At 35.5% G+C, this 25,083-nt stretch overlaps 1 protein-coding gene across 3 annotated transcripts; it reads left to right on the top strand.

Moving 5' to 3' along the window:
• Positions 1-243: 243 nt before the first annotated feature.
• Positions 244-23,756, top strand: LOC128989839 (testis-expressed protein 10-like). Of its 3 annotated transcripts, none has more exons than XM_054411914.1 (12): positions 244-333; positions 3,813-4,038; positions 6,564-6,770; positions 7,614-7,938; positions 12,018-12,145; positions 14,310-14,394; positions 14,864-14,967; positions 18,054-18,294; positions 19,128-19,326; positions 21,334-21,488; positions 23,222-23,405; positions 23,672-23,756. In XM_054411914.1, the coding sequence occupies exons 2-12, from the start codon at positions 3,844-3,846 to the stop codon at positions 23,733-23,735; spliced, it is 1,887 nt and encodes a 628-aa protein (XP_054267889.1). In that variant the 5' UTR covers positions 244-333; positions 3,813-3,843; the 3' UTR covers positions 23,736-23,756. The 3 variants fall into 3 exon arrangements, with proteins under 3 accessions (XP_054267889.1, XP_054267888.1, XP_054267890.1); XM_054411913.1 differs by lacking the exon at positions 244-333 and adding an exon at positions 389-526; XM_054411915.1 differs by lacking the exon at positions 244-333 and adding an exon at positions 1,562-1,663.
• Positions 23,757-25,083: the final 1,327 nt, after the last annotated feature.

The following is a 25,083-nucleotide window of genomic DNA, read 5'->3' as shown; positions in this document are numbered from 1 at the left end:
TTGCTCAGTTAAAATTTTATAATGACTTAATAATAAAATTAAACTGTAATAACCAAACCAAACCAACCAAACTTGCTGATAATAAAAAAATCTTGGACAAAAAGTTAATGCTACTAGCGGGATTCGAACCCGGGACCTTCAGTATACCAGCCCGGCACGCTAACCATTGGACCACCGAGGCCGATGGCTATCGAACGTTTTGTTACGGTAATGGCGTTCCCTCAGCTAAAAAGAAGCCCTCAGCTGTCATCGTAGCCTCTTCTATACCTCCCCTGAGTAAATACCCCTCAGGCCTCAGCCAGCAAGCACAGCGCAGCCAGCCCAGCAGACTAGGTAGGAAGGAAGGAACTAGGACTAGGACTAGCCTAGGCTAGACGGCTAGAGACCATAAGTTACACCATTCCATAGGGCAAGGGCATAGACTGATAGACTCAGAAGAGTTAAGAAAAGACAAGAAAGAGCAAGCGAAAATTAATTAGTGGTTTGGATTCAACCAGCAACTAAGTTACCTAACCCTCTATAACTGGTAAACTTAACCACCAGTAACTTAATTTATTTACTAACTTATATAAATATTATATTGCATGCCTTCCGTCAATAATTAGGCCTAATAAGCTTAAGGTTTCAAATTTCACTTTTTGCCTGAGTTAGACCCAACCCAATAGGCTAAAGAATTGCACAGAAATTTACCAAAATTACATTAGGGCCTAGAAGTTGGTGCGAGACTGGACCTGAATAGTGAATAGGCCTAGTGAGTAAGTCAGGTCTTGCCTTTTTCCACCCCCATGTTAAAGTTGTTGCCAGGTTTTTAATAAAATTTGTCTTATGTTTAGTTGATGTGAGCCATCTACAGATTGCGCTGATCTATATTAAGTATACTGATTTCTGCCGATTACACGATAGTTCTTACCAAGTCAAAACGATGTAATGACTTATTATGAGCTAAGTAGGTTATATAGTTACCTATAGCGGGTACAGTTTCTTAACTGGGCTATGCTAATATCGATTGAAACTATCGATTCGATTAGTAAACCTTTGTGCGATTTTACACCATCAGCAAGTTTGGTTGGTTAGGTTAGCTTAAGATAGTTTAATTTGGGGTCTGACTTAAGGGAGGTACAAATGAGGCAACGATGACATCATAGTTTAATTAAAAATTCCTCCGTTAACAGCATTGTAGTTAGAGAGCACAGCGTGTAATTTTTACTTCATTATTAGGCCTAGTTAATTATAAAAGTAAGAAAAATTAAAAATTAATCTTAACATTTTTCTATTATTAAATTAAACTGTCATAACCTAAACAAACTAACCAAACGTGCTGATAATGAAAAAATCGAATGAAGGCTTAGGCTACTAATCTAAAAAATAGTTTTTTCATAAAATAAAAATTAAATGCCTTAATTTAATTTCTTAATTATAAAATTAAACTGTCATTAACCTAACCAAACCAACCAAACTTGCTGATATGAAAAAAAAATTGTTGACAAAAAGTTAGTGCTGCCAGCAAGATTCGAACACGGCACCTTCGGATTATCAGCCCGACACGCTATCCACTACACCACCGAGGCCGATGACTGAATTCCGTATCGTTGCGGTAATGGTGTTTCCTCAAGAGGAGATCTGACAGCTGACGTCATCGAAGGCTCTTCTGTACCTCCCTTGAGTAAATACCGTTTAATTTGATAATAAATATATTTAAAAATATCGATAATTAATCAATATTTTCAATTTGATAGTTTCAATCGATATTAGCATAGCCCAGTTAAGAAACTGTACCCCCTATAGCAACTGTTATGACCCAGCAACTGTGTCAGAAAAAAAATAATAAGGCACAAAATAGAGTTTTAGACACTACATTAGCAATGAATACACAAACTATAAAGAAGAACAGGTCCTATGGACAATATTCTAACAGTATTTTCAAATTTGGCGCGCGAAATATCTGTAGTTCTGCACTGAACCACCACTCAGCGCTGTAGTCAAGTTTAGCACGCGGTGAAGTGCGAGAGAGAGGGACATACACTGTTTTCGTCCCCTGTGGGCCAGGCCACGAGAGAAAGAGAGAGGGGGCGAAAACAGTGTATGTCGCTCTCTCTCCCACTTCACCGCGTGCTAAACTTGACTACAGCGCTGAGTGGTGGTTCAGTGCAGAACTACAGATATTTCGGGCGCCAAATTTGAAAATACTGTTAGAATATTGTCCATAGGACCTGTTCTTCTTTATAGTTTGTGTATTCATTGATATTAGCGCAATGTGTGACTGGCTCACACATCTACATTCATTTTTAGTAAAAAATTGTTGACAGCTGATCCATATAGATGGCATGTCTTCTTCTATATCCAATCTAACAAAAAACCACTAAGTGGTAACACTTTCCCCGCCAAGTCAGCAATCCAAAAAAGATAATAAATCATAGCTTTTTTCCGCCAAGAAAAACAATGTAGGCCTAATGTATGGCATGTTAAATAAAGATGGCCGACTTTGGCAGATTTTTGCTTGGTTTTTTCATGTGAGTTACGTTCGAGGATTAATACTGTTAAAACAAACTGAGCTGACGGAATTGAACTACAATTGATTACTGCTGCTTCTACTGTTCTGTTAATAACAACTTATGTTTTTATTTAATTATATAGCCCGTGGTTCAAAGAATACTTGCATCTGGTGGCCTACTTAGCACCAATTTATAGTTTACTTAAAATTCGGGCAGAAATTAAAATTTTTTTTATATTTTGTAGGGTTACTTATGTTAGTTTTTTTTTTGAAAATTTATATAAAAGACATATCCTTCCAATATAAAGAATAAAATAAACCATCTCTTGTAAGCATTTTATTGAAATAAATTAAAGGGCCATTTTTAGTTAAATTAAAAATGATTATAAACAGTTTGGGTGTAATATATAGACCACGGCACAACAACATCTCATTTCATTTCGAACAATAATATTGTTTGTCTAAAAAAATGAAATTGAAAGTAAACACTTTTTTCACCACACTATGATGTTTTTGGCTGTATTACATACGTTAATTGGTGGCTGAAAGTTACGTTTTGCTGGCCATGCCAGCTGTCGCCAATTTGGGGACCGAGCAGGTTTTTACAGGCCGGGGCCGCAAAATCAGCTGTCCGCTTGCTTACTTAAAACATGAATGCGTTTTAAATACACAATCAAAATCCATAGCATTGCAATATAGAATTGTGTTATTGTCACCGTTGCCTAGCAACTATTTATTTTTATTTTTGCTGATTCCTCAAATTATTTCTTCACATAACCTTAAAGTTGTAGTTGTGTTGACGATCAGTGTGCATTATTATAGTGGTGAATAGTGGTAATAGGGTATAGTGTGGTGAAAAATAGCGTTCGTACCATGGACCGAAATGGTTTTGCAGCTCTCGATCGATTTAAGTTCTCGACTTCGTCTCGAACTTAAAAACTATCTCGAGCCGGCAAAACCTCATTTTCGGCCCTAGGTACGAAATATACTATTAGCTTTGGACTAGGCTTAAGTAAATTTTGTCATCACAATACCATCATCAGACATGAAAATATCAGCTGAAGCAGTGTCGTCAAAGTTTGAACATAACATACACAGATATTTCCTAGAGAGAGAGAGAAATCTTTATTAACAATCTTCAATATTGTGGATTAAAGTCCACAAATGGATAAATGGAGTCCTAAGTACATTAAGATTAATAGGACTAATTACAATAATGCACAGACCAGTCACACACACGGTACTGGTTGACATTGTCTCGATCCTTGCAAGACGCTGACACTTACAAGTGATTTAAAATAAATATATATTTTTGTTTCAGGAACCCCCCTTATTTTCGGTGAAGTTTCATCATGGGAAAAGCTGGGTATAAGAGATTTAAAAAGCAAGAAAAAGCCAAAGTTAAACTGAAAGGGAACAAAACTATACTACCGAAGGGTCAAAATGTAACAGATACAAACTTCAAAGTGAAGAAAATCATTGTAAAAGAGCAGTTAAAAGAACATGGAGAAAACGAGTTACTCACTAAAAAGCATTTAAGTATTAAGGTTAGTTTTTTCTTCAGCATTAAGATAAGAAAGTCTTTTGAATCCTAGGCTATTTTAATCATTGAACCATGGAAATCATTATTCTGTAATAAACAAGTGTCATAGCGTATCTCTTTTTTAGCCAACCTATTTCACTTTATGATAAACATTTTGTGACTGGATATTTATTAGCCTAATATTTTCATTTTTAGTGGCTCTTATTTTGGCAAAATGTGGAGACTCTATAACACCAAAACTCTTTTGTATGGGTTTAAACCTTTTGTTTTACTGTAAGCTTACAGCCAAATGGGCGTTTTTTTTTCACACACAAGAACGAACACAGCATAAAACACACCTTAAACAATATGAAAAGCATGGAATGTAATGTGGAATGCTATACGCATTGTGGTTTCACACAGTAGTGGGCTTGTTTTTGTTTTAACGCTGCTCAAATTTTTGATGTATTTTCTTGCTGTGCTCGTGCGGGAAAAATGCCCATGCATGAGTCCGTAGCCTTAGTTTCCAGAAAACAGCATCTTAATTTAACAGGTCTAATTTGCTCGAATTGTCAATTAGTTCGTCACTGATTTAGATTTTAACATTGCTGTTGACAATAGCCTACGGTAAACCTTTTATTAAAACAGTTAGGCTAAGTCAGGCCTATATGTATTTACATAATATATTTTTGATGTAAAAGATCCCAAAACCTTTGTTAACAATCAATGCCATTTAAACATAATATTTCTATCTACAGTAGACCCCCTCTTAACCGACCTCGTATTAACCGATAATCGGATTATCCCCCTTCGATCGTAAAATAATACAGTTTGTTTTAACCGACCTTGCTTTGAGAGCAGTTCTGCTTAACCGCCGCTTTCTAGGAATCTCGGCATTTCCGCTCCCACGCTGGGCGATGAGAACTGAACCATAGACCTACGCTTATCACCACAGGATATGACTAAGAATAAGTTATTTTGTTTTCATCACAAAAAATATAGCATAGCCTATTGTCAGTTTGTCATCATCGTTCGTAGCGCGCACATCTGATCTGATTTGTTATCTGTGGGCAAATTTATAACATCATAAAGTGCGTTACGATTTTGAGAACTGATTATCCTATCGCTGGAGTAAACAAACAACGCAACTCTTAGGGAGGGCAGGGAAGGGGGGTTAACAACTCTAAGGTCAAGATAGTTTTTGTGCCTCGAGCTTCCAGTGAGAGGCTATAAATAAACATCCTGTCTTGTAACAAAATGGTTGCTTGTATCTTTAATTTCGACAAAAGGATCTGTACTGTATTACGATGGATTTGGAAAGCATCAATTAATATATTACAGTACTAAAGTCATTAAAATAGGAATTTTTATTGACTCTTGCCTAGTATTATAATATATATTCCACTGAAAGTAGGCCTATTTGACTTAACCGTGTTTTGTGTTTATTTGTGACTTTTCTATCAATACGAAAAAGGAGATAAGAGTAGTTTATTTTATAAATAATGCAAGTATGAGTTCAAAATAATGATTATGTAATTCCAAATGAATAGCACTTCATTATGTTATGATTTTTAGGGATTGCCCGTTTTAACCGACCTTTTTAAGAGTTATCCGACCTAGGTCCGGTCCCATTGGGGTCGGTTAAGAGGGGATCTACTGTATTTGGGTTTTAAAAATATACAGCCTAAATTAGGTAGGTACCTATGGACAAAATCTGTATTTTCAGAACCTAAATAAGCCTAGATAGAAATATGTACATGGCATTGATTGTTAACAAAGATTTGGTGATCCTTTACATAAAAAAAAATTGTTACACTATTTTTTAACAGGAGTATGGGTAGGGGGTGACTTTTTTCAAATAACAATTCCTATTGAGTGACCCCTCATTTTAAAGGGTTTGTCAAGAGAAATACAATGAAGCAAAAATGGCGCAGTGGAATCCCAGAACCTTGGATCAATGCCACAAGCAGAATATTTCGATCTGTCCAGTAAAAAAAATAAGACTTGTTTCCATATTTGTAAAATTAGTGCTTTTTGGCTTTTTTACATCAATCAAATTTTTGGAATAGGCTACCTGACATTTTTGCTAGGGGTGAGATATCTACCTCGGGTTTGCTTTTCTCATAGGCTTCTTATAGGTTCTTATAGGCTTTCACAGTAGACAAGGAGAGTGAACTAACATTGTACCTCTTGTAGGAGTTTATATCTCATCTGAGCCACCACAACTCTGGTATGAGACAAGAGGCTCTGGCTGGTCTGAGAGAGCTGATAGTAACTCATGGGTCAGACATTATACTGCCATCACTGTCTCCCATGCTATAGGCTGTCACAGTATATAAAGAGAGTGAACTAACATTGTACCGGTACCTCTTGTAGGAGTTGATATCTCATCTGAGCCACCACAACGCTGGTATGAGACAAGAGGCTCTGGCTGGTCTGAGAGAACTGATAGTAACTCATGGGTCAGACATTATACTGCCATCACTGTCTCCCATGCTACAGGCTGTCACAGTAGACAAGGATAGTGAACTAACATTGTACCTCTTGTAGGAGTTGATATCTCGTCTGAGCCACCACAACTCTGGTATGAGACAAGAGGCTCTGGCTGGTCTGAGAGAGCTGATAGTAACTCATGGGTCAGACATTATACTACCCTCACTGTCTCCCATGCTACAGGCTGTCATGGGCCTCACAGTGGACAAGGAGAGCGACGTCCGTACAGATACTATCAAACTGCTGGCAGCTGTCTTTACTCGGGTAAGTTTCTGAAGAGTTAGATGTAGCTACGTAAAATTTAACTCCTTCTCTACACTCATAATGATGGGTCTATGATTTTGAGACCGCTCCGAGTGTTTCCACTCAAGCAAAAGAAAAATCCTACTAACCGAGTTAAAAAAACTATGTCTGGCTTGAATTTTCCTGTTTCATCCAAAGTAACATTTTTTACCTATTATGGTTTTTTTTTATAAATATCTCTTCAATCCTTGCTATAATATAGGCCTACTGTATAAGATAGTTCCAGCAATTTGGGATGGATTTTATTGGAAAAGCAGGAAAAGAATTAAATCAGGTGTCAGAGTAAAATGTCCTGGTTTTATCCTACATCTGGTTTAAATTTTTATCGCCCACATGGTCTAAAAATCCTGCATTTTGAAACACTGACTGCAACACTATGTGCATATTTTAAGCTGAATTTGAGTGAAATATATGAATTTGAGTACCCTAGAATAAAGTGATATGATCTGTGTAGATTTGTTGATTAAGATCAACCATTTCAGCTGAATGGTTCTGTTTCAAAGCCATGTACAAAATAGGTTACCTATGGTACTTGTACTATATTAAACAATTGGCCTACAAAAGAAAAATACACCAATTGCTTCTGTCTGCAATCAAAAAGGACTAGACAAACAGGTTGGGAGTTGTTTGCAGAGTATGAATATGTGTGTTGTACACACAGTTGAGTAAATATGTGTATTTGTCATACTTGTATGGCTCTCTGAACTTTCCGGATTCATAACCAAAGACTCTAAACAAGAGCAAGTATATCAAAATATCATGTAATTTCTAAATGTTTAACAAACATTATTTTAAATTTCACAGGTAGAAGAAGATGAGCTGGCACCTTTATACCCTTCTGTTGTTTGTCACCTAACCTGCGCGATGACCCACATAGAGCCAGCTGTACGTAACGACTCGCTATTGCTGTTAGACACAATGTTGGCAACACTGCCAAGACTGACAGCCAATCATACGCAAGCACTGCTGCCACACTTCCTGGACTTAATATCACACCGAGGCGGAGACACGGGGACCCGAGCGCTCTCTCTACACCTAGAGGGGAAGGTTACATCAGACAAGTGGCGAGGCAAAGTCATTGGACGATTGAACAAACTGTTCACTGTGATTTCAGAACACTCTGTGGGAAGTGAGTAAAATCTATACAGTTGACACTGATTGCACATACAACTACCATATCTTATGCTAAAATCAAGACCGTTAGATCAGGGGCGGCTCCAGGATAGATTCTCGGGGGGGGGGGGGGCATCCGGTGGCTATGGCTTCTCCGGGGGGGCCTGGGGGGTATGGAATTCCCCCCATCAAAAGGGGAGGTCCGCAAATATTTTGAAACATATGTGTTCAATATTGCTGTTTTAGGCTATCTAAAAGTGCTGGCCGTAACTTCATAAAATTCAGTTTACTCCAACATTTTTTAGTTGTTAGTACAGAAAATGATTTTTTGATCACAGGAAATGAAGTACACACCTTTAAAATAGTATATATTTAATGTTTTCTTTTAATCCACAAATATAAAAAAAATATTACTAAAAATAAACAAAAACATCTTAAAATATGTTTTCTTCTAAATAATATATTCCTAAGACGCAAGAGGCAATAAAACATAAATTTGTGCTGACATTTAGCTGAAAAAGCAGTGTTACAGAGAAACCCCTTACTAATTATAACATACTATTGTATTGTACTAAGTTTATGGGTAGATAGATATCTCTAAGACACAAGAAAATTTGATTCATAATATATGAAATGGTTTACAACAAACTGTTGTCATTCAAAAGAGACTACTGTAGGGGTACAGTTACTAACCACAAAAAAACTAACCCTAGCCTATGTACATTTAAGTTTTAAAGACACAAGAAAATTACATTATAATAATAAACTGGTTTACAACAAAATGTAGTAATTTAAACGAAACTTCAAACCAGTTAACCATTAAAACAAAATAACCCTAACCTTAGTAAATATTTTACATATATATAGGCCATATCTACATATAAATTAGGTAAGCCGATTCTTTGTGTCATAATTGTGGGTGACTGAGAAGTCATAGAATGACGGGAGAGGGCTCAAATTAAAGTTCTGGATCCCGTGACGGCGGGAAAAATAGTGCAATACCCAAAATTTTAACACAAAATTAGATATAACATAAAATGTTCTCCATAAGAATAGCATTAGAAACCATTTACTGCTGATTTTTGTTTACTTCAATAAAGCTGATCGTGATTTATCATTAAGCTGGTACGCAATATTAAATGTGGATGACTTTATTTGCCAGTCAATTCTGCAATGTAGCTTACTATATAAAACCAGGGATAACATTGCCTATAATAATTAAGACGTTTTAGTTACGCCATAGAATGTTGAAATAAATTATTTTACTGTGAAACTTTTCAAATTTGTGTATTTTTATTTGTAACCACAAGACAAGAACATAACCACATTGACTAAATAATTAACGATTCAAGATCAAATGTAGAACTTCTGCTTTGTTTTTATTTCAATACATATGTTCGAGATTTATTCTACACTTATTTCTTTGTAAATTTATTAACTTTTTAATTTGAGATTTGTTTAATCAATATTTTGTATGAAGTGGAATAACCTCAACGGCTACTCTTAGAAAATAACCTGGAAATAAAGATGGAATAGGTTTGTTCGGGTAATATATTTGTTAATTAAGTAAGTACTATGACAATTCCAATATTTGTTGGAAAAAAACAATATTGTTTGGAGGAGATTTTAAACAGGTACTGTCTGTTGCTCCAAGCAAAAAAGGTTAAAATAATAAATAGCCTAGCATCTATATATACAGGGTGGCTGAAAAGTAACTTGCACCTCCCCTTAACTTTTCAACCATTTGAGATATTTGAAATCGGTTTGCAGCAACCTTCTTAGATATGAGGGGCTACAATAATTATGGTCAATTTTGAAAATTTTGCCCTTAGGGGTAGTGGTGGTAGGGGGTAGCTCAAAATTTTCAAATGACAAGTATAGTCGAGTTTGGTATCATTTTACAGATCTTGACGAAACATAAAAATTGACATAAAGAAAACCAAAATTGGCTCACTAATAACAAAATGGCGCCCTAAAACGTTTCAAATCCAAATAACCATGAGGGTGGCAAAAAAATTAACTTGCACCCTCATTAACTTTTTAACTATTTGAGATATTTGAAATCAGTTTGCGGCAACTTGTTTAGATATGAAGGGCTGCAATAATTATGGTAAGCTTTGAAAATTTTGCCCTTAGGGGTAGCGGTAGTAGGGGTAGCTCAAAATTTTCAAATAGCAAGTATAGTCGAGTTTGGTATCATTTTGTAGGTCTTGACGAAACATAACAATTAACATAGAGGAAATAGAAATTGGACCATTAATACCAAAATGGCAGTTCAAAATTACTTTAAATAACCATTGTCTCAATCATTTTTAGCTGCCATTTTGTTATTAATGGTCCGATTTCTATTTTCTTTATGTTATTTGTTATGTTTCGTCAAGACCTGTAAAATGATACCAAACTCGACTATACTTGTTATTTGAAAATTTTGAGCTACCCCATACCCCCGCTACCCCTAAGGGCAAAATTTTCAAAACTGACCATAATTGTTGTAGCCATTCATTTCCAAACAAGTTGCCGCAAACCGATTTCAAATATCTCAAATAGTTAAAAAGTTAAAGAGGGTGCAAGTTAATTTTTTTGCCACCCTCATGGTTATTTGGATTTGAAACGTTTTAGTGCGCCATTTTGTTATTAGTGAGCCGATTTTGGTTTTCTTTATGTCAATTTTTATGTTTCGTCAAGACCTGTAAAATGATACCAAACTCGACTATACTTGTCATTTGAAAATTTTGAGCTAGCCCCTACCCCCGCTACCCCTAAGGGCAAAATTTTCAAAATTGACCATAATTATTGTAGCCCCTCATATCTAAGAAGGTTACAGCAAACCGATTTCAAATATCTCAAATGGTTGAAAAGTTAAGGGGGGGTGCAAGTTACTTTTCAGCCACCCTGTATATATATATACTAGCTGTACCCGCGGGCTTTGCCCCGTTTAACTTCATAAGTGAGCTCGTTCTCATGGCTCAATCATCTTCTGGTTGAAGTTCGTTCGCTACGCTCACTCACCTTTAGGTTGGAGGTCGTTCGCTGCGCTCACTTGCCTTCATAGGTTAGCTCGTTCGCTACGCTAACTCGCCTCCAGGTTGAAGTTCGTCCACTACGCTCACTCACCTTTTGGTTGCAAATTAGCTGTTGTCATAAATATAAAAAAAATAATGGTGCTGCACCCTGTTGGTAATCCTTGTAACTTTAATGCTATTGAACATCATAGAACAGAACCAACTTGTTTAATTGAAACAGCTGTTAAGACTCATTATTTCCTTTTAAATATGAAAAATCATAAGGTTAACATGGGAAACTCCAGAGCCACTGGGGCGGAGCCCGAAAGCCCGATCAAAATAAAAAATACTTAGTTTTCCTATTTAATGCCCAAAGAATCAGAGTACCAAATTTCAGCCTCCTAGGTAAATGGGAAGTGGGAGAATTAGTGATGAGTGAATGAGTGAGTCAGTGAGTCAGTGAGGGCTTTGCCTTTTATATATATAGATAGATAAAAGGCAAAGCCCTCACTGACTCACTCACTCACTCATCACTAATTCTCCCACTTCCCATTTACCTAGGAGGCTGAAATTCGGTACACCGATTCTTTGGGCATTAAATAGGAAAACTAAGTAGTTTTTATTTTGATTGGGCTTTCGGGCTCCGCCCAGTGGCTCTGGATTTTTGCCTTTTCATATTTGACGAAGACAATTTCCAAAATTCCAATCAGGGATGCCCTTTTTATCACCATTAACCACAGACCAAACCTTAGTAAACCAGAATTTACCAGTAGAGTTAAACCTATGGAGTGATTCAAATTACAGTATTTATTGAAAATAACATTAAAGAAACAAACAACAAACTGTTGTGTACACAAAAGATATGGTGTACAGGGATATCTATTCTGTCTGACCCATAGATAATTTAATACTGAGTTTGTTTAAATATTAGAATAATTATGTTTTACATTAATTTGAGCTTTTTAGGGACTTGCGTCCCTACAAGCAATTAGTAATATTTAAATTTGTTAAACCTAATATTATATTCCTTTGAATGATTTGATTGGAGAAAGTATATGAGTGAGATTGCTGATACTGTTTTTTTTTCTTTTAGGTAAAAAAGAGAAAAAACAATCAGTGAAATGGCCATATGACAGACCTTTATATGTTGGTCTTTATGATCCAATTTCACAAAATAATAACTCCAATCTTGAAGAAGCTGCTTTGAGTCTACCAATTAAGGTGATTTGAAATGTATTTTACTGTGTGTAGTTTTATTGTTGCTCTCCCAATCAAAATAACTTTATGGAAGAAACTAGCTTGGACCCAAGGCTTCGCCTGCGATAGTGTTACAATCTAAATCAAAACATGTGACACAACTGGATGCTTGAACTTCTCTAATATTTGTTTACCTTATCTTTTTGTTGAGGTTTATGTCTTTAGTTCTCTTACGCTTTTGCTAATAATTATCCATAGTGGCTTCGCCAACGATCACAAGAATAAGTTATTATAATTATTTGTTAACATTGTCTCACTGTATTGGCCACTTTCGTGCCTTCACGTTGCAAATCTGGAGTGAGACAAAGTAATTAGAGTGAGACAATGTTAACATTGTCTCACTGATGAGCGTATTGGCCACTTTCTTGCCTTCACGTTGCAAATCTGGAGTGAGACAAAGTAATTAGATTGTCATTGATGAGTGTATTGGCCACTTTCGTGCCTTCACGTTGCAAATCTGGAGTGAGACAAAGTAATTAGAGTGAGACAATGTTGACATTGTCTCACTGATGAGCGTATTGGCCACTTTCGTGCCTTCACGTTGCAAATCTGGAGTGAGACAAAGTAATTAGAGTGAGACAATGTTAAAATTGTCTCACTGATGAGCGAATTGGCCACTTTGCTTTCTCAAATCAGTGAGAGAACATGTACATTGATAGGTAACTGTAGGAAAAAACATTGTTTATCCACTGGCAATTAAGTTAAATAAATATTCAATTTTTGTTTTTTATATACATTTTTCATTCTACTGGTCTGCAATGGTAATTTGTTCTTTACACCTGACCAAGCACAGTTCGGCAGATGAATTGCAGACCAGTAGAATGAAAAATGTATATAAAAAACAAAAATTGAATATTTATTTAACTTAATTGCCAGTGGATAAACAATGTTTTTTCCTACAGTTACCTAACAATGTACATGTTCTCTCACTGATTTGAGAAAGCAAAGTGGCCAATTCGCTCATCAGTGAGACAATTGGCAAGACAAGTGAGTGAGACAGAGCGTTGCTGCGCTAACAACTATTAAGTTGTTAGCGCAGCAACGCTCGTCGGGTAATTGCTAGTTTTTAGTATTAGTATGATATTACTATTTTAAAAATCAAGATCTCAGGGATATTAGCAGTAATTATTTTAGTTTTAAAAACAAGAGCTCGTCCCGTGGCCGAAAACTCAACCAAAAGTATGTTTTGTGCAAACTTCTCTATTTTCACCCCACGCTGTAAATAAAACATGTGATTGGAATTTCTTCCATTTGTTTTGATTTTCTGTTTATATTTTGTTGTTATTATGTCACCAGCATGGCAACCCATAAGACCCATGTTAATTTTTTTAAATTTCAAACTAATTTTTTGTGCTTATATTTGGGATTCTGCACATCTGCAGGAAAATATCTTTCATTTAATACCAGCCGCATGTAATTCAGTCCAGTTGTATGGTAAGGCTAGCTGTCATAAGATTTGCAAAAGTTTTTTAGTATATAAGAAAGTTTGACATCCATTTCTAAATCGTACAGGCAATGGTTGGTTAACCATTTCTAAATTACTCATCACTATTTGCTTTTCAAAATCCTGATATTAGATCAACTCGTTAATTACAAGGCAAAAATGTGGTTAGGATTCTATTTTAAACTGTCGGTTCCTTAGATGCTGTTGGCTGTATGGGCTATTAATTAACAGCTGTGTCTAAGGAATATATCGGCCTTAGTCACTAACAAAGTAACAAAACTACAAGATGGTGTCACTCACCTCCATTCATACTTGGCTTAAAATACCTACACTCATATGGCAGCCATTTCAGATTAAAGTATTAAAAAAGTAAAAGTATCTCAGTCATGAAAAAAATTATTTGGAATAATAACTTACTCATCCAACAATGTTCTTTTTGAGAAAAATTGGTAACAGCTGGTCCATATAGATGGGATCCCTACTTCAGTATCCACAGTTATTGGTATAGTGTAAGTTGTGTTTCTTGTGCCACGAGAACTCTTTCCAATTCTGATAAGTTTGCTATCGTAAAAAAAATCCTTAAAATCTCGCCCTTTATGCTTGTACTCATTGTCTATTAAATATTTCAGTTTCATGGTCAAACCTTTGTTCGGAGAATTATCTTAAACTATTTTAAATGTTTAGGACTACACAACCCTACTGATGCCTCTTTTACTTGACACATTCATTGAAGCTGTGCCTAAACAAAACCTTGAAGATCCTGAAACTGGTGAGTAGGCTCGCTTAAATGTAAAATATAATATAAATGAGTAATTTCAGACAGTTCCATTCAAAGTTCCAGTAAAGTTTGGGATTTTCTTTTATTGTTTTAGTTAGTTTTACTCTGTACACTTTACATTTTACTTAGGCTACACCATTAGGCAAGAAGCATTTTGTGAAATTTGAAATAGTCTTAGAGTTAGTAAAATAAAAGGACGTAAATAGTAAACATCAAAACACACTCTTCATACCGGACGGAAACATACCTTGAACATTGTCTACAACCAATTGTTAAGGATGATAAATCTCTTTAAGAGTGTATATTCAAACCATGGCAAAAGGATACATTTATAACAGTGCCATATTTATTTAATCTGTGTAAAACATAGTAAATCTGTATTTCTATTTCTAATCAGAAATGACAGAAATCATTAAAGAATTGATAAAAACATACTGGATTGATTTTTTTTTTCTTCTAGGATGTGTAATAGGCCCTGACTCATTAGCCATTTTACAAACCATTGTTGAAGTTGTGTTGCATCTTTGGAACCTGTTAAAACTATCTTCGTTGGATGAAAACTTGGTAAGTTATTGAAAAACAACTTGTGTTAGGTTTAATATCTAGGTGAATGATGGCATGATCCATTATTTCTGAACAATACTGAGCAATATTGTGTCATACCTATAAGGTGAAGCCAAAAATATATTGTTGATACACGCCTAACAACAAGTGTTTTCATACACCTCAATGTAATGAAATGCTAATGTTAGGCCTAATTGAAGCAGTTAAGATAAAATTATGTGGGTTGCTCCCTGGAAATACTTGTTATAAGTAGCTTTTATCAAGGTAGTTATAGTATAGGCTTGCAAAGTGTGTTCCAACCTGTGGTGTGCAAAAGCCACTGCGGTGGTATGAGAATGAGATTTTTATTTGCCAGTTAATATTCCATACAAATACATTGGCACGTCAAATTAGTCATAACATAACATTAATTAAAATCCAGTGGAGTCAGTGTTCCTTGACATATAATCTTCTATTGAGTATAATGGCTGATTACAAAGAAAGTTATTTATTTTAATCTTGAAATCCTTATCACTAAGTAATCTTATGGCTATTGGTAACTTGTTATAAAATTTACTGCTTAAAATTAATGGTTTTTTATCAGTCTTACCAAGTCTAACATAAGGAAGATTTATATTACATTTATGACGAGTATTATGGCAGTGTATATTTCTCCTATAATCTAACTTATCTAATTGTGGTCTTAAATATAACAGGCATTGCTTGGTAAATATAGAAAACAGTGTTAATATTTGATAATCTTTAAAAAATTCAGTGCAATCATGGTGCCTATCTACAGCAGCTATTACCCTAATTGCCCTTTACTGCAGGTTGAAAATTTCTTTTGAATGAGCAGAAGACCCCCAAACAAGTAACCCATAGCTTAAATGGCTATGAAAAAGTCCATAGTATGCCTGTATGAGAGAAGGTCGTTCTAGTTCGCCACATAATTGTTTAGGTGCAAATATACTTGACCTCAGTTTATTTTTTAAAACTGTAACATGGTCATGCCAGGTCAAAGTAGAATCAAAAGTTAATCCTAAAAATTTTGGATTTCTCTCATCCTTTGGCGTACTGTGTACTTAACGTAGGTTAAACAAAACAGTTTTTGTCTTAACATTATTTAGAACAAGATTATTAGAAATTAACCAGTTTTCAGCAAGCTTTAGATTATGCATAGAGTCAACCAAAAGTTGTTCATGATCTGCATGTCTAGTAATGATGGTTGTGTCGTCGGCATATAAAACAATATTTGCAGGGATATTAACACTTAAATCATTAACTACTACCAAAAACAACAGAGGCCCAAGCACAGATCCTTGGGGAACTCCACAAAATACAGGCTTAAGAGATCATCTCCCAAAACTACATACAGGGTGAGTTTTAATTGTCCCCCCCCCAACTTTTTTCTACATTTTTTAAAATATCAATCCCAGACTACTTCCAAACATTGTTGGGTACTAAGTACTTCATTTTGACAAGTTGGTCATTTCCGGCCGCCATCTTGGATCCGCCATCTTGGATCCGCCATATTGGATGCAAAATATTTTTTTCAAATGTAAAGGTGGGTATGTGACCCATTATTTCGAACTAGATTTTTACCCTGATTACAATGCCACAGACCGTTTTTAAAAATCTTGATCCATTCCAAAGTTATGAGGTCTTTTTAAAACTTTATTTTTAGCCCATTTTAGCATTGTGCATGTACAAACTAAGACCATAATCTCAAAATAGTGCTAGATAAAGATAAGTATACACTACCAGTCATTGTCGACCTACTTTCACTTGGTTATGACTGATAACTTTTTTTTGGCCGCCATCTTGGATCCGCCATTTTGAAATGTGAACAATTATTTTAAATATGAAGGGGGTGTTGTGACCCATCATTTTGAACTACTTTTTTAAGCTGAACCCAATTCCATGATCCGTTTTTCATTTTAATATTTTGATTTTGAAATATTGACATTTTTAACAAAAAATTTGCAATATTTCATAAATAAAACTTGATAACTAAAAAGGGATTGCGGCGTTGAGTTTAGCTTAAAAAAGTAGTTTGAAATGATGGGTCACAACACACCCTTCATATTTAAAATAATTGATCACATTTCAAAATGGCGGATCCAAGATGGCGGCCGAAAAAAATACATCCGTCATAACCAAGTGAAAATAGGTCGACATTGACTGGTAGTGATTACTTATCTTTATCTTGCACTATTTTGAGATTTTGGTCTTAGATTGTTAATGCACAATGTTAAAATGGGCTAAAAATAAAGTTTTAAAAAGGCCTCATAACTTTGGAATGGATCAAGATTTTTAAAAACGGTTTGTGGCATTGTAATCAAGGTAAAAATCTAGTTCGAAATAATGGGTCTCAACCTCACCCTTACATTTGAAAAAAATATTTTGCATCCAATATGGCGGATCCAAGATGGCGGCCGGAAATGACCACCTTGTCAAAATGAAGTACTTACTACCCAACAATGTTTGGAAGTGATCTGGGATTTATATTTGAAAAAATGTAGAAAAAAGTTGGGGGGGGGACAATTAAAACTCACCCTGTATATTGTTTTCTGTTTGACTAATAAGATCTAAATAAATCACTTTACCTTTAACCTTTACACCTTTACCTTTAATGTTATAATATTCTAATTTTTGTATTAAAATTTCATGGGATACTCGATCGAATGCTTTACTAAGATCACAGAATGTGATGGTTCAAGTGTTTTATGTCAGTATTTTGTTGAGCTGGTGTATCAACATCATTTTGTTTTGTTTATTAGTAGTATGATGAGCATAATTAAAACTTTTTCACCCAGTTCTAAGTACTTCACTCAGGTATTCATTTATCAATTGACAAAATTACCTTCTTGAAAAAGGTCCATACTTATAGTCGCAAAATTGGTAGATATGGTAGGAAACAGTCAGTCTGGTTTGCAAAGCCATTATTATTTCTTTTGGAATAATAAAGATAATCCATTCATAAGAAAACCTCCTTGTGAATAAGTAGTGAGCAAATTATATTGTGTCTCGTGAAGTGGTGGCCACAATAAAAGGTTGGGAAACGCTGTAGACCACTCTTCACACTGTAGCCTAATTGTATTTTCCAGTCCGACTGGTTTGTCAAGACCTGGGGCAGTTCTGTGGTGACCAGGATGTTGGTAGGAAGGTTCCCGTACGCTCTCTCTGCAGGCAACCGCAAGAGACAACGTAACGCATCCCACGTGTTGTCAGCTCTACAAGTCACCAAGGAACAGTCGTGTCTGTTGCTCAATCTGCGACTCTGCCTGCTAACTTTCCTGCTCAGCAAGCCTGGTGATTTGTGGACAAGATGCATTGGGTTTATCAAACGTTAGTAGTTGTTTTGCAATCAAACATAATAATGTAAATTATGTAGGACGTAGGTGGAGGCAGCACAGGTTTGATCCAAAGCATATCCATATAAAATTACCTCTTTCCCTAAAAAGTGCTTGTAAGTTAATTCAAAATGCAGACTAAAATAACTGCTTTAGTTAAAGGAAATAAAAAGGATTCATTGACAAATAGAAAACGTTTAGATTAAATATGTTTAAAAAAACTCAATCCCAAATAATTGAAAAGTTATGTTTGGTTTGGTCTTGACAACTATCTTAACATTTTACTTAATCTTTTTCCAAACAGATTTGCTGAGGTTACCTGAGGCTTTCACAAACTTTGCTGAAGCCTTTACCAGCTTTGCAAATGACTCTTCCAACTTTGATGGGGCTTCATCTAGCTTTGTTTTAGTACCCTTTTAAATAATTATAATTTTTATTTTTAGTTATTTAAGTAGTTTATGCCAACATAAGTTACTACAAAATCATTTTTGACGTTTTGTAATCTGAAATCTAATCCCATCCTCAGGTAAGAAAGTACCTAAATTATCTCAGTACCTTTTTTGTTTCTTATATTGACTTCTGTTTACTTCTATGTTTAATTTTTTTTGCAACTTCCCAGCTTTGGCTGGATTTGTGTACTAATTTTGTTATATTTCAGGTACTTTCTTATCTGAGGACTGTATCAGATTTAAGGTCCTGAAACGTTTTTAAAACTAAAACTAGTTTTTCACCAATCCTGATGGAATATTTCCACAATAATCCCTCAAATAAGATCATTAACAAATCTGGAAATCCATTATTGACATATTCTACTTGTTCACAATCCAGGTAGTTTAAGAGGAGGGTCGTCACTGCAGTCTGATGAGAAGGATGTGCTCTGCCAATGTCTAGAGGCTACATCAGAATCTTGTGACTCTACTCTGCTGGGAGTCTTGTCTAACTGTGGGATACTCAGTGACCCCGACAACACACGGGCTGCAGACTTCCTAACCAGGATTGCTCTCAGGTTCACTCATCCTCTTCACAGGTTGGTAAGGTAGTCTTGCCGATGTTGTATAAACTATTGTCTTGATACTGTCAAACATCCAATTTTTTGTTCGATCAGTAATTAATTGACCCAAAGACAAATGGCATCTAGGTCTCATGCTGTACTGTAGGCTATCAGTATTTAAGTTTAAATTGATGATTTAATGTAGGTCTGTGGAACTGTTTATATTATACAGGAGCTTACTTAACAAACTTGTTATTCTAGACATTTATTTAACTAGGCATAATTTCATGAAATTGAGAACCTAGAGATGCAAAATTTTGACTATGTATCATCTTTCTGCAAAACAGAAACAGGTGTTGCTATTTGGTGCTGCCCACACCTGAAATATCAACCCCTTGACACTGTCAATTTGAGTGTGGGAGGAGAATGTGAATTATCGGCAATGTTAGTCTAAATCGGTTGTGACGATAAGTTGCTTGTCGTAGCCTGGTATAGACCACCGTCAGAATCATATGACATCTTCTTGGACCATATTGAAGACTGCTTAGATAAATACTTACTTACTTACTCCCATGGCCATTTGTACCCCAAGTGGTACTTGGCCTCACCAACACACTGTCTCCACGTCGCCCTGTCTCTTGCGGTATCTTCATTAACTTCCATCCTGGCCATATCTTTCTTTTCTTCATCCATCCAGCGTTTCCTCGGTTTCCCTGTTGGTCTCCTCCCCAGTGGGTCATTGTTCCATATTTGATAAAGTGTGCTAGTTTCCTCTCTTCTAATGATGTGGCCGGTCCAGCGAAGCCTCCTGCTTTTAGCCTCTGCAATTTTATCTGGCTCCTTGAACAGGCCTCTTAGTTCCTGATTATGTTTAATCCTCCACACATCTCCTTCTTTAGTAGGGCCGAAGATTTTGCGCAGGACTTTATTTTCAAAAGTAATAAGTTTTTTCTCTGAGTTTTTCCAATTCCCATTTTATCCATTTCCAATCATCTATTTTAGCTTAGATAAATATAAACATTTATAAAAGTCATAAATATTTATTGTAATAACCAATTTCCATGAACGACTCTTACATAATTGATCTCCAATGTTATTACCTTTACAAAAATGTATACTTTTTTACTACATTTCTTGATAACACATATATTTGTTTTTTGTTTGAAATTTGTAGTGCAAAATCGTGAAACTTGTCATTTTATTGTTTTTGGGTCATCATAACTTTGTTAAAAAATGATTATTAAAATCTTTTTACATTTCCATGTAGGGAAATACATTCCATACATTTTGTATATCTTGAATTTGACATAACAAGTTTTTGGTACATGCAGCAAAGTTTAACTTCAAAATTAATAAAACAATTTTTTTCCCTACCTAATGTCAATAATTACTGTTCATAATATTTATTTAGCCATTTTCAAATTCTTCATTTCATTACGAACAATTCAAGTATACGGTTCAATAGGTTTGCTCTGTTGGTTTAGTTTATATGAGTTTTTGAAAATATGACTGCAAACTCGCCGAAAATGCCTTACCCAGAGGCGGGGTACTGTGGAACACAGGATTTTTTTTTTGGGGGGGGCTTTTTTAGGGGGATTTTGGGGGGGGATTTTTTGTTAGCTGTCATAATAAATGTATAATTTTGTATAAGCAGCCCAAAAAGTGTTTCTAAGTAGCTCACTATCAACACCATCAACATTTTTTTGCCCATTCGTAATTAAGAAGATTGCTTCTAAGAATGGTAAAAACGCACCTTGTCAGACAATCCTTAATATGTACTAGTGTAGAATTTTACTTGCTACATATGTTTAGGTGGTTCAAAACCATCTTTTGAGCAGTTCATCAGCTCATCAATAGTTTACTCCAGAAACTTAAATTATGTTTATCTTATGCAACCACGACGGTTTGCCAAACATCAGCTGTTGCCTTAAAGTCAAGTGGAGTGGATAGGTCTCTTCTCCTAATGCTGCCTAAATGTGTTTATTGGAGTATAAGATTGACTTATACATTTTAAAAGTAATGTTATAATTATTGGCATTGTAGTGATAAACACTTCACAACGTGGCTGGACTCCCTGCCAGGCCTGCTGTGTCGTCCGTACGTGCCTTTATCAGCTGTTGTGAATGTCGCCAACATCGCCAGGTGTAAACACCCAGCACTCGTCAACAGTCTGGATGGCTGGATAGAGGAAATATTGGGTAAATTTAAAATGTAACAAGTATTTGTTGTCTTAGTCACAATTAAATGGGCTTAACATGTTGTGTAGATCAAAAATATTGTAATAAAATTACAAGCTAATTTGTAGAATAGATAACAATTCATATTCAATAAACAGAAAATATTCAAATTTGATGATGTATATAAAAATTGTTCAACTTGAAGAACTCTCCCCACACCCAGATGAACAGTCTTTGTATGGGGATTTTTTCCCTGTCTACTGTTGTTCTAAAGCCTCTTATGTATCACTGTTATTGTTATTTTGTAATAGATTATCCTATCCTATTCTATCTTAGTATATGGGAAAAAGCAAAACAAGAAAAAACCAAGTCCAGACAGGAAACAACGTTTCATGTGGGAGACGGACAGCGTCCCAGATCTTTGTTTGGGTTAATCGACTGATTTATGGCCTGAGGGTAGTGGTCACCGGAGGATGGGTGTGTCAGAATCGAGAATTCTGAATTCCACCGGAGGCGTTAACTTTTTGTCAAAGATTTTGCTTAGAATGCGATTACTTTTTAACTGTACACTATCTTTTGTTCGAATTTAAGGCATTTATGATCAGAAATATTTTTTCGATTAGTAGACCTTTATTCGATTTTGTCATTATCAGCAAGTTTTTTGGTTTGGTTAGGTTATGATAGTTTGATTTTATAATTTAAAAATTATTAAAACGAATTTTAGGCATTTGTAATTTTATTTTATGAACGGAACTATTTTTTTATTAATAAATCATCATTAGATTTTTCGTTATCAGCAAGTTTGGTTCGTTTGGTTAGGTCATGACAGTTAAATTAAATTTAAATTTAACCTACAAACGATCCGTTTTGACAGCGATGGCGATAGAGCTAACAATTTGCCGCGAAAAGTTCGGCTTATGTACGGTATGATGCGGAAGCGTTCGACACCAACCTAGAACTGACAGGTCAACCGACCGTGATTAAGAGGATTACAGCCTGGGACATGTGCCTACACCCGTTTCATGTATTAGACAAAATCAAAATACCTTTTTATGGGTCCCTTTTATCCCCACTCATACAAAGGGTTCTTGTTGCGTGTTTTCAATCAGCAGTCAATCTGATTAAAATCAATAATTTAGAAATAATAACTGTTTAAAATACCACGTTTTAAATCATACTACAAATCATTAATTAATTTGTTCTTTCCACATATAGATTGTCTAGACAATTAGTGATTGTAAATATGTTGTAGCTATGAAAATACTTGTAAGATTTAAAACGAAATGCAATAGCTAATCTTCGCCTATTGAATTATTAGATATTTTAACCTCAATTAGGAAATAGGCTATAGATGTAAATCAAACAAACTGTGAATATGTTTGTTTCCTATTGAGAGCTACCCCCTCTTTATTATTACCTATTGCATGCGCCCCACGTTTTTTGTTTTAATTTATCCATGTTTTTGCCTTCTGGATTGATAAAGAGTACTAATAATAGGTTAAATACCTTATTTACGTCTTCAATCCAAGTCTTTTTTTATGACTATAGTTTCGAGGCAAACAGCCGCATTGTCAAATCTTCTGTCTTGTTAATTTGTCTTGTTGTGCTTATATTGACCAAGTCAATTTCAAAACACAGATGAGTCCTCTATGGTAATATTGTGCACCTACCCTGGCCTGGTGAACAGATAGACATACCTTATTTTTATAACATTGACATCATTTTTCAGTATTAATTTTCGATGACTTTTACAGCTAATCTTCCAAGTATAAAAGTCACTGGAGACAAAAACGGAGACGGCAAGAAAATGATAGCGAACCTGTTGTACTGGGTGACTGACTTTGACGAGTTGATTGTCAAAACTCTGCGGGAGCTGATAGAAGGAGAGAAGCTCAGCAGAGAAGTGACAAACCATCTAGCAAACATTGTCTTGTTGAAGTATGTTTATCAACCCTTGGTAAAATAACAAATTTTTCGCTTTAAGTATGAATTGTAAATGAATATGAACTATTTTCATTTCCTCATGATTTGTGATTCAATTAACCCATTGTGCATATGGGTTTTTATTTTTTAATTAAAGTGTAACACGGTGTAAAGTGTACGTTTTTATGACTCTCCTTGAAAAAAGCATTTGGAATATATGATACTGCTGTTCAAAAATATCTGTCTAAATGTAATTTTTAATGGAGTCATTTTTGTTTTAGGACTGAAAAAATTGAAGATGACAGTGAAAAGAGAATGTTTGGGGAAATATTGTGTAAAGTGTAATAAACATTTATACCTTTTTAATCATCTTGTTTACTATTCCACTGTAATTTTCTACTTGTTCCTGATGTAATATAAGTGTATGTTAATGGAAAAGTACTAAATCCAGGCACTTTGGACGTACAATTAAGTCCAAAAGCAACGTGCTAATAGATTAATTAATATACGGTTTTTCACGATAGATCGATATAGAGTGTGTGTTGGTATGTACCACGGTTTCTCAATGACCACTCTCTCATGGTTGTAGTAGTACGGTAGACTGCTACTGGGATGCACTCCAAATTAAGACTATTTCCACTTTGATAATTACCTTGGGCTCTACTCCACAGGCTTTCAAATATATGAGGTGAGGTTTTTCAAATTAAACATTTAGTACCTGGGGACCGAGCTTTGCTCGGGGGAAATTATTAGTTTACTCTGAAAAGTATTGCAGATACATTAATCCACTCCCAATCTCCAAACTGCTAACCTTCACTACTTACTTCACCACTCCCTACGTCGTGGACCTGTTTGCCCTCCTTCCCTATACCATTTTAGAAATGAAGATACATAAATGCCACAGACAGTTCCCACACTCTGCACTGCTAGCATTACTACTTCCTACACCATTTCCTACGTCATGGACATGTTTTACTCCCTTCTCGTAGCATTTTAGGATTGTAGATACCTTTTAATGTAATTCCCATAAACAGTTCCCAGACTCCAGACTGCTCACCTTTACTACTTCCTTCACCACTTCCTACGTCGCGGACATGTTTCGTTTCTCTCTCTTCCAATGGCATTTTAGGATTGCAGATACCCTAATCTAATCGTCATTAACAGTTCCAACACTCCGGGGTGCTTGCCTTTACTACTTCCTTCACCTCTTCCTACGTCGCAGACCTGTTTCCCTCCATTCCCATAGCATTTTAGGATTGTAGATAACTTGGTCTAATCGTTATTAACAGTTCCCACACTCCGGACTGCTCACCTTTACTACTTCCTTCACCACTTCCTACGTCGTGAACCTGTTTCCCTCCCTTCCCATAGCATTTTAGCATTGCAGATTCCTTAATCTAATCGTCATAAACAGTTTTCACACTCCAGACTGCTCGCCTTTACTACTTCCTTCATCACTTCCTACGTCGTGGACCTGTTTGCCCTCCTTCACTATACCATTTTAGAATTGCAGATACATCAATGCCACAGACAGTTCCCACACTCTGCACTGCTAGCATTACTACTTCCTACACAATTTCCTACGTCATGGACCTGTTTTCCCCCTTCTCGTAGCATTTTAAGATTGTAGATACCTTAATGTAATTCCCATAAACAGTTCCCAGACTTCAGACTGCTCACCTTTACTACTTCC

The sequence above is a fragment of the Macrosteles quadrilineatus genome, unplaced genomic scaffold (genome assembly GCF_028750875.1).
Source record: "Macrosteles quadrilineatus isolate MER2022 unplaced genomic scaffold, UCM_ALF_1.0 Scaffold_3__2_contigs__length_128488019, whole genome shotgun sequence".
Taxonomy (NCBI): domain Eukaryota; kingdom Metazoa; phylum Arthropoda; class Insecta; order Hemiptera; family Cicadellidae; genus Macrosteles; species Macrosteles quadrilineatus.
This window is presented reverse-complemented; position numbering and strand designations above follow the sequence as displayed.